Source organism: Tetrahymena thermophila (genome assembly GCF_000189635.1).
Source record: "Tetrahymena thermophila SB210 genomic scaffold scf_8254454, whole genome shotgun sequence".
Taxonomy (NCBI): Eukaryota; Ciliophora; class Oligohymenophorea; order Hymenostomatida; family Tetrahymenidae; genus Tetrahymena; species Tetrahymena thermophila.
Window position 1 is genome coordinate 1 of NW_002476233.1, and position 16,255 is coordinate 16,255.

The 16,255-nt window shown below is 21.3% G+C and overlaps 5 protein-coding genes across 5 annotated transcripts; all 5 read left to right on the forward strand. All coding sequences in view use genetic code 6, as the record gives it.

Annotated features, from left to right (window-relative positions):
* Positions 1-1,319: 1,319 nt before the first annotated feature.
* Positions 1,320-2,816, forward strand: TTHERM_01106030 (hypothetical protein; the record flags this gene model as incomplete). Its single annotated transcript, XM_001030264.2, has 1 exon — positions 1,320-2,816. A coding segment is annotated over one exon (1,497 nt), but the record flags the coding sequence as incomplete, so codon positions are not given.
* Positions 2,817-3,646: 830 nt separating this feature from the next.
* Positions 3,647-4,613, forward strand: TTHERM_01106040 (lipase family protein; the record flags this gene model as incomplete). Its single annotated transcript, XM_001030265.1, has 2 exons — positions 3,647-4,102; positions 4,197-4,613. 2 exons carry the CDS (start codon positions 3,647-3,649, stop codon positions 4,611-4,613), a joined length of 873 nt encoding a protein of 290 aa, XP_001030265.1.
* Positions 4,614-4,999: 386 nt separating this feature from the next.
* Positions 5,000-6,743, forward strand: TTHERM_01106050 (hypothetical protein; the record flags this gene model as incomplete). Its single annotated transcript, XM_001030266.2, has 4 exons — positions 5,000-5,221; positions 5,278-5,410; positions 5,471-5,586; positions 5,643-6,743. Exons 1-4 carry the CDS (start codon positions 5,054-5,056, stop codon positions 6,741-6,743), a joined length of 1,518 nt encoding a protein of 505 aa, XP_001030266.2. The 5' UTR covers positions 5,000-5,053.
* A 1,431-nt stretch (positions 6,744-8,174) lies between these two features.
* TTHERM_01106060 (zinc finger, C2H2 type family protein) lies at positions 8,175-10,621 on the forward strand (the record flags this gene model as incomplete). Its single annotated transcript, XM_001030267.2, has 6 exons — positions 8,175-8,463; positions 8,826-8,992; positions 9,181-9,558; positions 10,191-10,298; positions 10,354-10,431; positions 10,487-10,621. 6 exons carry the CDS (start codon positions 8,175-8,177, stop codon positions 10,619-10,621), a joined length of 1,155 nt encoding a protein of 384 aa, XP_001030267.2.
* A 744-nt stretch (positions 10,622-11,365) lies between these two features.
* On the forward strand, positions 11,366-15,601 carry TTHERM_01106070 (cyclic nucleotide-binding domain protein; the record flags this gene model as incomplete). Its single annotated transcript, XM_001030268.2, has 3 exons — positions 11,366-12,188; positions 12,279-12,422; positions 12,861-15,601. The coding sequence occupies 3 exons, from the start codon at positions 11,366-11,368 to the stop codon at positions 15,599-15,601; spliced, it is 3,708 nt and encodes a 1,235-aa protein (XP_001030268.2).
* Between the last annotated feature and the right edge of the window lie 654 nt (positions 15,602-16,255).

Genomic DNA, 16,255 nt, shown 5'->3' on the forward strand with positions numbered 1-16,255 from the left:
AACCCCAACCCCAACCCCAACCCCAATTTAGTAAATTAATTCAATTTAAGTTTTTAATTTATTAATTTACAATAAAAGAAAAATCAACAAATGTATTTAAAATATTTAAAATAAATTTTTTTATTATTAGAAATATTTATTTTTCTTAATTTATTTTTGCAATGAGATTTCTTTATGATATCTTTGTTTTAAGTTGCCTCTAATTAATACAAAATACAAAATCTAAAAATATTACATAATATTTCTGAATATAAATTTAATAATTTAAAAAAAAATTAATTAGATATTTATTTAAATTTTTCTTTGGAGTGGGAGATTTTCTCTTCAATCTATATTAAATAAATTAAATACAAAATCAGTAAAGGAAAAAATATAATTAATAAATTAATAAAAAAAATTTAAAACAAAAAAAATAAATCAAAAAGAAGTAAAATAGAAATATTATTAAGCAAATAAGTTTTTAAAATAACCATGCAAAAGCTGTCGATACCAAAAGTTTTTAACAAATCCATAAAAAATAATAATATTATTTCTATTTAAATTGATATCATACTTTTTAGTATGCGGTATTATCAAAACTATTGAACATCTTATTTTACCAAATGAGCACTTTAAACTAATAATTTTAAAACTGTATTTATTATTTATAAAAAATATAATAGCACTTTGAAAGTATACTAGCTATATCACAAGTTAGCAGCTGATCTTCGCGAGGGAATATAAAAGATAAGATAATTTAACAAATAAGAAAAGAAATAATTATTATTTAAGAAAAATGAAAGGAAATATTTAAAAAGTAAATAAACAAATAAGTAAATAAAAAAAGAAAGAAAGAAAAGAAATAGATATATAAATAAATAAATAAATAATAAATGAATAAATTAAATATAAATAATAAATGAATAAATAAATAAAATAATAAAATATACACAAGAAATTATATAAATAAGACCATATAATTTTACATCATAATAAACAATATTAATAATTAAAAAAATTTCAAACTTGTTCAAATTTTTAAAAATAAAATTTCTTTGAGTTTAATTTTTTTTAAGACATTATCTTTGGTGACATAAAATTAAAAATTTTGTATTTTTAAATAAAGTAATATTATTCACTTTAAAATATAATTTTTAGGTTGAACAAAATTTTAAAATAATATTTTGTTTTTTGTTGAAATAACACTACCTTAAATATTTTTTATAATTTATTAAATTTGTTTGTATTTAAAGATATTTTAAAAATTGATTATTTGAAATATATTTTTATACAATAATCTCAACAATACATTATTATTAATTAAATTTAAATTTTTTATTCAAATTCTTATTAATAAAAAGAAAAATTTTTAACGTATTTAAGAAATGAATTAATTAAATAATCAAAATTTAAAAGAAAATATGATGCAGCATCAATCTAAAAAATTAACTATTGCTGAGCCTAACACTTATAGATTAGCTCCATCTTTTAATAATAGTTAAATTAAATCACAACACACAAGATCATAAAGCAATTTTCTTTCTAGCAGAACATCTCCTTTAGGAAGGGCAGAAAATAAACAAGACCATTCGCCAATTTAAAGGAGTAGGATCAATGAAAAAAAAATACCATAGCTAAAAACTTAAAATAATTTAAGATAAATTCTTAAAAGATAATTTAATACATAAAATATAGCTTAAAATAATTAAATAAGCTACTCTAATTTGGAAAAATAAAAAATTATCACATCTTTACTCTAGGATAACTCTATGAACCATCTCAAAAATTAAATGTTAAAGATTGCTTTAAATTAAAGTTAAGTTATAAACAAATAGCCTACATCAGTAAGAAATGAATGCTTTTCTTAAGCATGCTTGTAAAAAATATAGACTCAAAATAACATAAGTGGTATTAATAAAAAAAGTAGTGAAAATTCATCATCGAATTTGAGCTTTTATTCAACTAGAAACCCCATTCCAAATACAAAAGATGCTCTTTTTAAAAGCTTACTTAGAAAAAATAGTGCTATTATACCAACTACAATTTAATAAACTACCTAAAATTTTAATTCTTTTGCAACAGGATAAAGAAGTAATTCTTCTTTGGCTAAAGAATTTGAAAACAAAGAAAATCAGCCACTAAAGATTACTTTATAAATGGTCTAAGATTTAAATTCAAAACAAGTTCATTAAAGCTAAGAGAATAACAAATTTTGCTTAAATTCTATTAAATAATAAAGATAGACTGATAAAATAAATATTTCTAACAAAGATTTAAATTAAAAACAAATTTTATAAAGCTAAGAGAATAGCAACTTTTCGTTAAATTCTATTAAATAGTAAAAGTCGATTGAAAGAATAAATATTTCTAACAAATAAGAAGCTTAAAAACCTCTTTAAAAAAATTAACAGTAAAAAAGTATACAGCAAATTAATAAATTAGAAAAATCAAAATCACAACCAAAAAACAAATTCCCATAATATTTTTAAATAAATTTGTCAGAATATATTAAATAAAATAATAAATAAATAGAAACAAAGTCAACAATCAATATTAATTAAATGTTACAAGAAAAGTCATAATTAGAAAACTAAAAAATTCAGGTATCTCATAACATCCATAAGTAAGAGGAGTCTAACAATTAATCTAAATTATCTAATCCATCTTGGTAATAAATAAATGCTTAGTTTAATTAATCTTCAAATACTCACAGCATTGAATTTATTGATACTATAGGAGAACATGATCATTTATAAAGAATCTCTACTGTTAAAGATACAGAAAATAGCATGTTACACGATTTTAGATTAGAAAAAAATTATATTTTTTTAAGCTGAGAATATTTATATATTATTAATTAAAATAAATATTTAAACTAAAAGTTTTTATTTTTTGTAATATATTAAATAATTTTTTTTTTAAAAATTGTACAGATTATATTTTTATTTTTAAAAACAGATAAATCAAATATTATTTAGAATTTATAAAGAATAATTTTATCAAAAAATACTTTTTTTATATGAAATAATTATCATCATAAAGTTAAAACTCGTTTTTTATTTTAATAAAGAAATCCATTATGAAAACACTTCGAATTTAAAAATTAATACTTTTTATAAACATATAATAAAGATGAATATTTAAGCTTAATTAATATTCTTGACTAATCATTTATATTTAAATAATATTACTACTTATTTTTTTAAATTAAAAAACCTACATTCTTCAAAAATAAATATACCAAAATATTTATTATTTGAATTATCTTACTCAATTTCTTTTAATGAATTAAAAAATTATTAGATTGACAAATTTAGTAATTTTTTTGATGAAACTGTTTTTATTTAAAAAAAAATAACACACACACAAGTGATAAAATTATCTATTTTTAATATTGTAAAATATAAATTGAAAGTTAAAAAATAATTATTTTGCTAATAAATTTATTTTTTAAAAGATTAATGATAATTAAAATTATCCGTTTTTATTTTTGTAGTTGTTGTATGATTATATATTAAACCTTTACTTGAATTTTATATTGCACTATATCAAGTAATTAATTGAATACTTTATATATGTTTCCTTAATACTTGATTTTATGTACAAGCAAGCTATTTATAATTTATTTATTTTTAATCAAAGAATAATTAAAACACAATAAGAATAAATGAAAAAACAATTAATCATCTTCATAGCATTATGTGTTATAGCTAATTGCTAAATATTTAATTATGATGAAGAGGTAGCAAAAGATCTAGCTGGTTTTGCCATCATAGCTTATTGTAATAATAATGGGGTCTTTAATAATAATTGTGGTCCTCCATGCTAAAGGTCACCTAAAGGCTACCTTGATTACTATTTTCTAAAAAGTTAAAAGATGGATATCTAAGGCATTATAGGCTATGCCCCAGACCATAACGCAATCATTTTAACTTTCAGAGGAACGATGATACAATATTTTGGAAATATTATTAGAGATGTACAATTAGATAAAGTTTCATTTCCTATTTGTTAAGTTTCTAACTGTTAAGTTCATTAAGGCTTTTTTGACTCATTTAATGACTTAAAAGACTAGTTGAAATATTAATTAAAAATATATCAAAACAAATACCCACAAGCAAAAGTAATTCAATTTTTAATTTATAAAAAATAATATAACAAATAAAAATAATATAAAATTACATCATCTTCAAATTTTTAATATTTATTTTTAAAAGATTTATATAACAGGACATTCTCTTGGTGCAGCTATTGCAACAATTGCTGTACCCTATGTCTATTAGTGGATTGGAAACAAATAAATAGATGCCGTATATACATTCGAATCTCCTAGGGTAGGAAACAAAGCTTTTTCTGATTGGTTTACTCAATAAAATTTTGCATTTTTATATGGAAGAATAACACATGATCAAGATCCAGTTGTATAATACCCAACAAGTTGGTGGCCTTTGTATTACTATCATACTTATTAGGAAATTTATTATTCAGATTTTAGCAAACCTTACAATTTATGCTATAATCCTGAGGATACGAAATGTGGAGCTTAATAAAACTATTTTGCTCTAGATATTAATGATCACATGAATTTATTTGGTTGGAGCCTTTCCTAAGCTGGATCCCTTTGTTAAGTTTGAAGGCTATTTAATTATATTCTAACATAATAATTAATTATTTTATAAATAAGTGTTAAATTTACTAAAATTCTCAATAATAATTAACAAAGAAAATTAATATTCAAATTAAAAATTATTAGAAAAAATATAATTTAATTTTCATTTTTTTCTTAATATTTAATAAATTTTACTAACATTTTTACCAGTTTTATTACTGATGTAATTTGATATTTGTAAAAATTAAGATTTTAGCACAACAATGAAAATTATTTTTTTATTTTTTAACAAATAAGAAGTACCATTAACTTAAAATTATCAACAAGTAGGCATAAAATTTTGTTATTTTTAAGTTGTGTTGAATGATAGAAATTTTAATTGAAAATATCATAAGTTTTTATTTTTTAGAACAGAAACATTATTTAAACTATTAAAAAGTTAATATACCTTAAGCAATTACTTTAATGAGGAAACTAAATTAAAAAGTAGAAAACTTTTAAGATCATTAAAATAAAAATGAAATAAATTAAGAGTTCAGAAGCAAAAATATTTCTAAAGATGATTAAAATATTTTCAAAGATAGTTTATAAGAGTATTAATCAATAATAGAATTCAATAATATCATGAGAGAAGTATTATTTATTTAATTAATATTTATAAATATTGATAATTAATGATTTTTTAAAAGAAATAGTTTGTTTTAGATGGGACAAAAAAAGATTTTGAATTACCTAAGTACGATATGTTAAAGGATAGGTATTTATCGCACTATTTTATTAGTGATTAAAGGAGTAATTAGCTTGTTTAATCAGGTTTACTTAGTAAGTAAGTCATTAAGGTCAATTCTTCTACTTACATCTTTTTTTTACATAAAAATTAAGAAAGCCACCATACAGTTGAGTAATAAGCAAGGCAGTAATTACATAATGAAAATAGGATTGCTTAAAGTAAATTTAATTGTTTAAGTAGTTCTTAACAGCTAAGTAAAGAATGCAAAGTTGTTATATTTATTGTATAGTCTAATAGTTTAGAAATATCTCTTTTTAATAATAGGTTTATATAGACAAATATTTAAAAAACCCTTTAAGCAATAAAGGATAAAATGTAAAAAACTTAAAAATAGAAACAAACTAAGATTAGAATGCATTACCGATAATATTACCGAATAGTTCTGTTTAATCTGCGAATAATTACAGCTATGCATAAAAAAGAAATTAGATAATAAGTTTAAGATTTAAGCAAAGTTAAAGAAATGAAACTAAAAGTATATTAAATAGCAGCAAACCTAATAGTAAAACTCTAAGTAAGTAATCTAGCTCTAAAAATTTTTTTTAAATATCTCCGATACCTAAATAAAAAGGTAGTGGAGCTTAAGAAGAAAAAAGACCTTTTAGCAAAACATATATCGATGATTCTCAATTGAAAGAAGTTACAGATTCAAAGGAAATTAAATAAGATAGCATTTAAGAAAATTATTAAAAATCAATAATCATTAGCAACAACAATAATAATAACAATGAGCTGGTTGATTTACCAGAAAATTCAAACAAATTATAATAATAAAAGTAGGAAAATCATAAAAATAAATAACTTTTTGAAAAAAGTTCATCTTAAAATGATAAATTTAAGTAAAAATATATGCATCATAGAAAATTTATTCTTAAACCAATTTAGTAAAGAGCTGGTGTTTAGCAGGTAGAAAACTAAAAAATTCAAGATTAAAATTAAGAAAAAAATAATGAAAAATAAATATTTTATAATTAAAATGAATTGAAGCTGACTGAATAGCAGCATGTTAAAGTAGTTGAGATTTATAATAAAGATTACTTAAAAAAGTAAAAGAAAATTTCTTAATAGAGCATATAGAGGCTTTATACTTCAAATTAACCAAAGAAGGAAAGGATGAAAGAAAATAATGTGATTTAAACGCTTTCAAAAACTGAATTTTTAGAATTCCTCAAATAAAATAATGAAAAAATAAGGTAACGAAACAAAGAAGCCGCATCAAAAATAGGGTCTAGAAAATTCCTAAAATCAGAAGAAGACTTAGATAAAAAAAGTTTGAGATTAAATTCAAAAGGAAATATTTCATAAATATCTTCGTGTCAACAAATTAAGATAGAACCTCAGCCAACATAAACAAATATTTCATGAAAATCTAAGCTAATTATAAAAATATTGAGAATTTTATTAAAATAAATATTTCTAGCAAGTCTATAGATTATTAATGCCTTTATTTTTATTTTCATTTACTTAGAAGCCTTTACAAATTAATTTTTTGATTAATTAAAATATAATTTTGTTTATATACATACATACGTACCTACTAGAATCATTTATTTGTGAGAATAAAAGTAATAAAAGACTCTATTTATTTTATTTAAATCAAATAGATTGTTTGTCTTTTACACATACCTACATTATTGAGAAATTAATAATTTTGTATTAAGATTTTTATAATTTAAATATTCAAATCATCTTTTTATTTATTTTTTTTGAGCTACTCAATTATCTTTGTTTTTTAAATAAATAAATTTTTGTTTTAAAATAAAAAACATCAAAGGAAATAAAGGAAAATAAAAATTATTTTTTTTTTTGAAAAATAAATTTATTTATAAACAAATATGTTGTAAATGCACATTTATTTGTTCTTCTGTTTTTTTTGCTTCTCATTAAAAAATAAAAAATTCTAATGGTTTTCCTTTTTAAAAAAGAAGAAATAAATTAAAATTAAGAATTAAAAATATAGATGGAACGTTTTATTGGTAAAATGAGATTAAAATAAGCTTTTCTATTTTTAAAGAAAATAAAAAAAAATAATTAGCTTTTCAAATAATTAAAAAGAGGCTGCGTTTTTATGGAGAGTATATGTGAATAAAAAATTTTTTTATGAGTAAAAAATAAAAACAAATAAAATTAGATTTCAAAGCTAGCTTTATTTCATATCATTTGAATAAATTATAAGTAGCAGTAGCACTTTGAAAGTTAAAAATCAAAGAAAAAAATAGTAAATAGAAATGATTGACACATAATTAAATAAGAGTAGTTAGAAACAAAAAGACCAGCAACAGCTTGTTATTTGTTTATTAATATATTTATTTGATTGTTTAATAATTTGCTAACATATCAAAAACAATCGCATAAGCAGAACAAATTTTGATAAACTTGCAAAAAAAAAAAATAATCTAAAAAAAGCGAGCAAATTAATTATTATCAAATTATAAAATAAAATCTAAATCAATCATTTATTTGTTAATACCCACACATTTTGAATACAAATATTGATTATTAAACATAATTTGATAAAAACCAAAGCAAATTCAAAGCATTTTAAATTCTTTTTCATAAAAAAGTTAAAAATCAAAGCAAAAAAAAATACATTCAAAGCGCTATTTTAATATTAACAAGTTTCTTTGTATCAAAAACATTAAAAAAACAATCAATCCAAAAAAACAAACTAACAATCAAACAAAAACTACGGAGACTAAATTGGAACCTCCTATAGCTTGTTTTTTTAAAGCGCTCATCTTAATAAACAGAATAAAAAATACTTAAAAAGAATTGTAAATAAAATCTCATTTAATCATGAGACCATATTAAGAAAAAAAGTTCAGTACTGAAAGTATACCAAGCGATTAATTGAATTACTCGTTATTAAGTAATCTTAATGCTAATGGCGCTAACATAACTTAGAATACATCACCAATTTCATCTGATACAACAAAGGATATGACTGTTCCTATCAACCCAGTGGCTATTTCATCTTCCCAGTTTTTGGCAGATGTCAGCATCTTACAAGATTAGATTATCACGGAGGCTCTTGCTGCAGCTATTACTTAGACTATTATGCCAAATATAAGCATAAATCTTTAAGGTATATTTACATTAACTAATATTTCTATATATTTTAATATATTTTTATACAAACGCATTGTCAATCAATAAATAAATACCACATTAACAAAATGGAAAAAACATTTCATTGAAAATATTAATTTTTGGGTTTTAAGTTTTTAATGCCACGGGTAAAATATCATTTCGCTCACTTTGTAATATTATTACTATTTCTATGCCTTTTCTACAGTAAAAAGAGCATAAAAATAATAATTTAAACCAAAGTAGGAATATGGGAATCCTACCATTCAAAAAAGGATAAAAATTTATTTCTTTATTCATTTAATGAATAAACCCTATTAGGTGTCTTGATGGGGTATATCAATTTAACCTTATTTAAAGGGTATCCCGCATTTGACCAGAACACCAATTACGAAGAAGAGTACCATAGAGCATTTGTGATGAATGAAATTATGATTAAGAAACTTGCTTAGTATTGCGAAGAAATTAATATTATCAGTGAACGCGCTAAGAGACTTCAAGAAATATTTGAGCAGAAATTAATGAAAGTAATAATCATCAAAAATATTTTAATAATACCTTTCTTTATGTTAGATGTTATTTCTCTCTTCTATGTGTGCATAAAATTAAAAAAAAGACACATTAGAAGTTCTATCTACATACTATTTAAATATATTCATTTATTGATTTAAGTTCATCCTTTCTTCATTTAAATTATTTGCCATTTTAAAAAAAGGTGAACCACAGCTTTTCTGCTCATGATCTTAGCAGACCTCTTGAGCCACTATCTCAACAAAATTTATCTGCATTCAATAAACCTTATAGTTAGGAAGCGCTCTCTTTTTCAAATAATAACTTTAATCCTAAGAAATTCCAAGTGAAGAATCATTTAGGTAATGATGAAAATCATACTCTACAGAAAAAATTCCTAACTGAGTCGCTTACAAATAATAATATTAATAAAATAGGAATTTAGAGAAAAGTAAATGAAGACTGCGAAGACCTTGTCTCGTTTTCTGAATTAAATGCTAACTCCGAAAACTATACCTAAAATGAAAAGAATAGGCCAAAGAAACTCCGTAGATGCGCAGCTGATATTGAGAAAAGTTATGAGGTAAATTTTATTAATGTTAAATTGAAAAATGATAAAAAAGATTGAACTTTTACAAAACATTTACTAACTTTCATATTTATAAGAATTAAGCTTAATTCTTAACTCTAAAAATTTAACTGTATCTCAAAGTATTGTCTTCATAAACTGCTAAATAGAATTTAAAAATAGAACTTTGTCAAGTCTTTGTTTTTACCTTTTTGCATTTACTTGCTATTGATAAAAGCAGTCTATTTTAATTAAGATCAATAATCTTAAAAACAAAATTAAATTTTTGACTCGACAAAGTAATTTTCGTATTCTCTACCAATAAGTAGTTCTTTTATAATTCCTTTCTTAATATCCACAAAACACAAAACGAAATTTATATTATTAGATTTGATTTATTTATTGCCTCCTACTTTCTTTACATTGGATATTTTTATTGAAAGCTGTTAAAATTTTGTGAATCTAAATTATTTTTTCATTCATTTATTTTCCAAATTTGATATCCCAAGCTATTATATTTAGTCTTTTTTCTTCTACTTTGAAATTTTTTTTTGAATTAAATTAAATTAAATTTGATTTGATTGAATGATTGATAGTATTTTAGTAATAAAGAATTTGAATTTATTATTAATTAATTAATTTATTAGTGCCCTTATGAGGAATGTAAGAAAGCATATGGATCAGAAGTTTCACTCAATCTTCACATTAAAATAAAGCACAATGGTGGAAACAAAACTGAAAGAGAAAAATTAGCTGTAAGTTATTTTATTAGATAATAATAATAATAATAATATAATTTATTTAAAATAGAAATAGATGTTTTTAGCTAAAATAAATGGCAAAGAAGTACCCTAAGCCTCATTAAATTTACCTCCTGGATTTTTAGAGGTATTAATTAATTTTTGAATATTTATTTAATAATTTACATTTTATATAAATCAAGCAATATAAAGATGGGCTTAAAAAAGTTAAAAGATGCCGCGAAGGACCTTACTCTTCCAATAACTTAAGAGTAAGCTAGTAAAATATATTGATACATTAGAATTCTAAATCAGATACTCAAATAAAAATTGAATGAACTTTATAACAAAATCAAATTAATATCAAATCACATGTAAATAAATAAACTCTAATATGATCAAACTAAAAAATCACTAATAACCAAAATTTATAATTTATAAAATGATAATATTATCAATCACAAATCTAACTTAAAATAACTACCTAAACATATTCTAATTAAATATAACTCAAACCATTCCAAAATATTTATTAAATTAAATTAAGAATTAGTAAATTAGTTTACCACAAATAAAATTATCAAGGACTAGCTAACTAAATAACTATCTGTACATCTCTTTATCTGTCTATTTGTATGCCTACCTGCCTGCATACTTGCTTGCTTGCTTGTCTGAGAATTTCTTTCTTTTATAGAAAATTAAAAACTTAAAATATATTTAAAAATAATATTATAATGAAATATTAATTAAAGCTTTTATGATTTATCATACACATAAATATTTATATACTTAATTATTTGTACATATTCTAATTTTTAGATATTTATGGGAAAACTGTTTTTAAAATTTTATTTTCTGCATTAATAGTTTAAAGACTTTATCAAGAATTTTATATGGTGTTCTTATTTTAATTTTTTAAAAGACCGATTGTTAGTGTAAAATGTCACTTTATTTTTCTACTATTAGAAGTATTAATTAGTAAACCATAGAAAATTAATTAAAAACTTAATCAAAATAAAATAACTTTTGAATCATTATTTATTTACTTAAGGTTATAAAATAAGAACAAATATACATTAATCATGAAAAAAATGAACTATAAAAGCATAAGCTAGCTGCCGTAAACCAATTCAAAAGAATTCTTAGAAGATAGAAGCAGCTCATAAAAATAAATAATAAAATAAGGCGACTAAATTTAAAGTTTAATAGAGTAGAATTCAAATTGTTTCCAATCATAAATTAAAGAAAAGGATTAAGTATGGTAATAAGCTTAAAAAGATAATTTATATCAAAATACTTAAGGAGAAGAAGATGATTATTTATTTCTATAAACAAATAGATAAAATAATGAATAAAATGCTTAAGATACGTAAATTAAAACATATCAAATCCAAAAATCAAGACATTCTTCAAAAATATCAAATAAAAATCATTCTATGAGCATTAAAAGTAAACATAAAGAAGATCATGATATCTAAAATGAGTAAAATTAATTAGGATAAAACTTGTATTCAGCAGAAACTCCTGACAATAAAAATAAATTATAATAATAGCTAAGTGATACTACTAATTAAATTGATAGTTAGAGCACAAAATTTTTAAAGAGAAATCGCACTTTACTACAATCCACATAACATAAAGATGATGAAATTGATAATAATATTATTTCTCCTATTAGTAAGGAATAGCAATAATAGAATAAATAAAAAAATTCCTATCTTTTAAAATAATAATCTAATTAATAAGGTAATAATAAGATTATATTACGAAATGGTAAGACATTAGCAAATTCACCTTCTATAAAGAATAATAAAAATATTTAAAGATTATTTGCATCAAATATTTATTCAAATCAAACTAATCTTGGTGAAATTTCAGATATTTTAGACTAGTAGTAAGCTAGTGGTAGAAAATGGAGTTTCATAAATCGTTATTTAAAACTTATAAAAGCAAAAAATAAGTTTTTAGATTTAATAAATCATAAATAAATAACAGATGTGGAGAGAGGTTTTGTAATGGATTAATCAGATGGGTTTTACTCTGCATAAAAAAAACAACCATAATAGAAATCAATATTAAATAGAATACTTACATTCACCTTTCACCCTGCATAAGTATTGACTATCTCTATTAAAATTGGTATGCTGTTAGTTACTTTATATAATTTATTATTTGTACCTTTAATCATAGGCTTTTAGATAAGTATGGAGTCATCTATAGTGTTAATTTAATAAATAAGTGGAATATTCTATCTTTTTGAAATTTTTTTAAACTTTAGAATTCCAATTTATGCTAAAGGAGAAATTCAAACTGATCTTTGGGTAATTGCAAAGGATTATCTAAATTTTAATTTTTTTTTAGATCTAATTAGTGTGATTGGGTGTGCTTTAGGAACTATAAATACTTACTTTACCTTATTTACTTTGGTAAGAATAACTAATTTATTTACTTACACTAATTATGTTAACAATCACTTTTACTTTGCTGAAAAGTTTTATAAAACGTGGACTCTAACTAGACTAATCATTTTTATTATTTTTATGGCTCATATTTTTGCATGCATTTTTCATTATATAGGTCTGTAGCATTTAAATGACAATAACTTTAAAAGCTGGCTATAAAATTATAATATAGAAAATGAGATATGGCAAGTCAGATATAATTACTCTTTATATTATTCTTTTATAACTATGATTACAATTGGATATGGAGATATAGCCCCTTAAAACTCTCATGAAAGAATTGCCTGTATAGCATTTGCTCTTACTTCAAGCATAATATTTTCTTTTTCTATTAACACTATAGGAAATATTTTCTAAGACTACTTTATCAAATTCTAATTTTAGTTATAAATGAGATATAATGCTATTAAATTTTTAAGTTCCAGACAAATTGATAAAAATTTGTAACTTCGAATTCTAAAATACATAGAATATATTCATGAAATAGAGAGAGATTCTCCTGAAAAAGGGTTATAAATTATGAACTAAGTATCAGAAGAGCTAAAAACATAGGTATTCTAAGATTACTATGGTAAAATTTTGCAGTAGAATAAGTATTTTTCATTGAATTACAGCAAATCTAGCATTCTTAAGTTATCTCTTCATGTAAAGGAAAAAATGTTTGCTCCTGGAGAAATTTTATTTGAGCAAGGAGACTAAGATGGAAGACTTTATTACATAATCAAGGGAGACTGCGAATTTTATTTGAAAGGTAAAGAAGGCTCAAAAAATATCGTCTAGCTTACTTTATTTTAGCAAACTAATTAGTAATTTTTTGGATACAAAGGATTTATTTCAGGTATTCCAAGAGAACTTAGCTGTAGGTCTAAAAATGTTAGCCATGTTTTTTATATTCAAAGAGAAGATTTGATTAACATACTCAAATAAGATCCATAAGATTATGAAAAATTTTGTAAAATTAAAGATGAGTTCTTATTTTATACAAACTCTTTGGGAGAATTGTGTTTTGCTTGTAAAAATTTTGGTCATACACTGACTCAGTGTAATAGAATTCATTATGCTAAAAATAGATCCCTTTTAATATAAAAGTACAATTATTGTGGATAACAATAAAGAAAACCACACTAAAGAAATAAAAATAAATATAAGTCTGTACAATAAATAAATAATGTGAATTTATCAGTTTTAAATTACAAAAAAGGTTTAATAATTGATTTTATTAAAGAAGATATTAATAGCTTAATTGTTGAATAGTACGTATAATTTTTATAATAAGAATCTATTGATAAAGTTTAGGAGCTTTTCCCTTATTTAGAATTCCAATAGGAAGGAGTTGTTCTCAAAAATTAAAGTGATTAAATGGATAGCGAAAATGAGTTGTATACAGAATCTGATCAGAGCAATACTGATACAGGAGAAGAAAATTATAAAAAATAGCCTATAAACTCAATTTAAGAAATGATTGAAGATAATTTAAGTTAATAAAATACTTATAATAATTCTGATAATTTTAACAAAAATTAATATAAAAAAAATTTTAAGAATGAACAAAATAACTAGAGCAAATAAAATTCCTTATAGATTTTAAATGAAGTTTCATATAGGGAAATTTAAGAAGAAAAACTTAATCTTATAAAAAATAGAAAAGAAGAAGATAATAAATCGCTTAGTGTTCAAGATAATTAATTGGATAAATCGAATTCATATAATTAAGAAAAAATGTAAATAAATAAAAGCATTGACAGTATAAATTAAGAAATTATTTAAAATTAAAAATAAGAATTACAATAATCATAATAATAGTTCTTTGAACAAAATTTTGTAGACATAAATGAAATAGTTGAAGATGACTTTAATTCATTGTAGAATTAACTATTAATTGTATCTCCTGATATTAAGTAAACAAAAGCTTAAACTGTTAATCATTTAAATAATGATGATAAATAATCTATTGGTTCTTCAAATAGTTCTATAAAAGATGAGTAGAGAATATAAAATTACTATAAAAAGCTTAAGCAGTAGTAATCAGAAAAAATTATATCTTAAGAATTCGATGACAGCAAAATAAATAAATAAATGAATTAGCTATATAAAATAAAAATATAAAATAAATCAATAACTTAAAATCAAAGGCTTGAAGAAGGAGTAGATTAAACTAACAAATATTTACATAAAAAATCTGATTAAAAACATAAAATTAAATCAAGTCTAAAAAATTTTGCTCCAAATCATAGACAAACTAAAAAGGATTTTTCAGATTTAGCAACTTAAATTAATTAAGGTTTGACATTTATTTCTAAATTTAATTCAACACAAGGAGTTGATTTGAACTCAAAAGAAAAAAGATTTTCTTAACTTCCTAAATAAAAATCTTTTATTTTCTTCACTAAAGATAATTTTATGGAATAAAAAAGAAGCTTTGATTTAGAAACATAGAATTAATAGTAAACCATGTATGGTTTATAGAAAATATCAAAATAATCAAATTCTTAAAATGCTCATTCTAAATTTTATTAATAGAGAGAACTAGAATAGTATACTTAACCAAGTATGAAGAATTGTAAATCATTTGTAGATTGTTCAGAATTTATTCTAGACTAAGATAAAAACTAAAAAGATAAACTGTCAAAATTATAAGACAGATAATCTTCTAAATACTAGTTGTACTAAAAATTTACCAATTAGCTAGCAGATCTTTACATTCTTGATTTTGAGACTTTAAAAGAATACAAAAACTATTTCCCTCACAACAATGCTTCTACTGTTTGCAAATATCTAAATAAACACAATACAAATAATTTAATTTCTTAAAAGAAATTAAACATTTATCCCACACTTTCAAAGTTTTATGCTTGAATTCAAATAAAATTTTCAAAAAAAACTTTCTAATTAAAATAAATGGAATCATCTTTTTTCTATAAAATTGAACTAAGCTAAATATTTATTTATTTTTGGTAAATGCTGATTACTTTTTAAAATAATTTTGCTTTAAATTATTATTATTTTAATATTTAAATGGATTTAACAAATTAATTTTATATTGATAATAGTATTGTTTTATATAAAATTATTTATTTAATACACTAAAATTAATTATAAAATGTTACTCATATTTAAAAATTTTCCAATTATTATTTACTTTTAGTTAAACTAAAACTAGCTTTATAAAAAATAACAATTTAAAAAAATATATATAAAATAATTTAATTATTACTTTAATAAAAAAATATTTACTATCATTATATTTGAATATTTTTTATTTATTTAATCATATCTATTTGACAGAACGAAATATGCTTATTAAATCTTTTTTGGTTAGATATAAAAAATTAATGACATTTTATTTAGATCTTTTGTATTATTAATAATGAAATTAAAAAATCTCTTTTTCTTAAAGAGGGATATTTATAAATAATCTTATTCATTCTTTTTATCAAAAATTTTTGAAAATTTTATATATTCTATAACTTATGATTAATAATTGTTGATATTTAGAAAATTTTATCAATT